This window comes from Mus caroli, chromosome 10, assembly GCF_900094665.2.
Source record: "Mus caroli chromosome 10, CAROLI_EIJ_v1.1, whole genome shotgun sequence".
Taxonomy (NCBI): domain Eukaryota; kingdom Metazoa; phylum Chordata; class Mammalia; order Rodentia; family Muridae; genus Mus; species Mus caroli.
In genome coordinates, this window is record NC_034579.1 from 22492995 (window position 1) to 22494002 (window position 1008).

Consider the following 1008-nt stretch of genomic DNA (forward strand, 5'->3'; position numbering starts at 1 on the left):
ACTTTTGGGATAGCATTGGAAATGTAAGTGAGGAAAATACCTAATAAAAATATTAAAAACAAATAAACAAAAACAAAAAACAAAAACAAAATCTGACACAAAGAGTCAATGAAACAAAGTTGGTTCTTTGAGAAAAATCTAAAAGATTCACACACCATTATCCAAATTAACAAAACTAGAAATGATAAGGGGTATATAACAATAGACACTGAGAAAATCCAGAAAATTAGAAGGACATGCTTTAAAAACCTGTATCCACCAAACTGGAAAGTCTAAAGGAAATAATTTCTTGATGCATACTGTCTTAGTTAGGGTTTCTATTCCTGCACAAAACATCATTAACAAGAAGCAAGTTGGGGAGGAAAGGGTTTATTCAGCTTACACTTCCACATTGCTGTTTATCACCAAAGGAAGTTAGGACAGGAACTCAAGCAGGTCAGGAAACAGGAGCTGATGCAGAGGCCTTGGAGGGATGTTTCTTACTGGCTTTCTTGCCCAGGCTTGCTCAGCTTCCTTTCTTATAGAACCCAAGACTACTAGCCCACAATGGGCCCTTCCATTCTTGATCACTCATTGAGAAAATGTCTTACAGCTGAATCTCATGGAGGCATTTCCTCAAGGGAGGTTCCTTTCTCTTTGATAACTGCAGCTTGTGTCAAGTTGACACATTTAACTAGCCAGTACACATACCATTACTAAATCAGATAAACAACTTTTTTTTTTTCAAAGCAAAGCTGTGCACCACTTTAATTTCAATACTGCTACACAGGCAGAATTTGGTGAAGGCAGTCTACATAGTGACTTCCAAGCCAGCCTATGTCATGTGGTGATTATTTTTGAGGCTAGAGAGATGTATAGAGAGTTAAGAGCACAAACAACTTTTCATTGCACCCATGCCCTAGTGACTTAAAACTGCCTGAATGTCACTACAGATCCCAGGATATCTCAAGGGATCTAACACCTTGTATCTGAGCCTTCTTTTGCGGTTCCATCTCCTTAAAATTCAAG

The 1008-nt window shown here is 38.0% G+C and overlaps 1 protein-coding gene across 1 annotated transcript in view; it reads right to left on the reverse strand.

The window, feature by feature from the left end:
- Positions 1 to 926: 926 nt before the first annotated feature.
- Positions 927 to 1008, reverse strand: part of LOC110302916 (oogenesin-2-like) — a 795-nt gene continuing 713 nt past the window's right edge. The window contains exon 2 of the mRNA XM_021173723.1: positions 927 to 1008. Coding sequence (XP_021029382.1) covers positions 927 to 1008 — 82 coding nt within the window.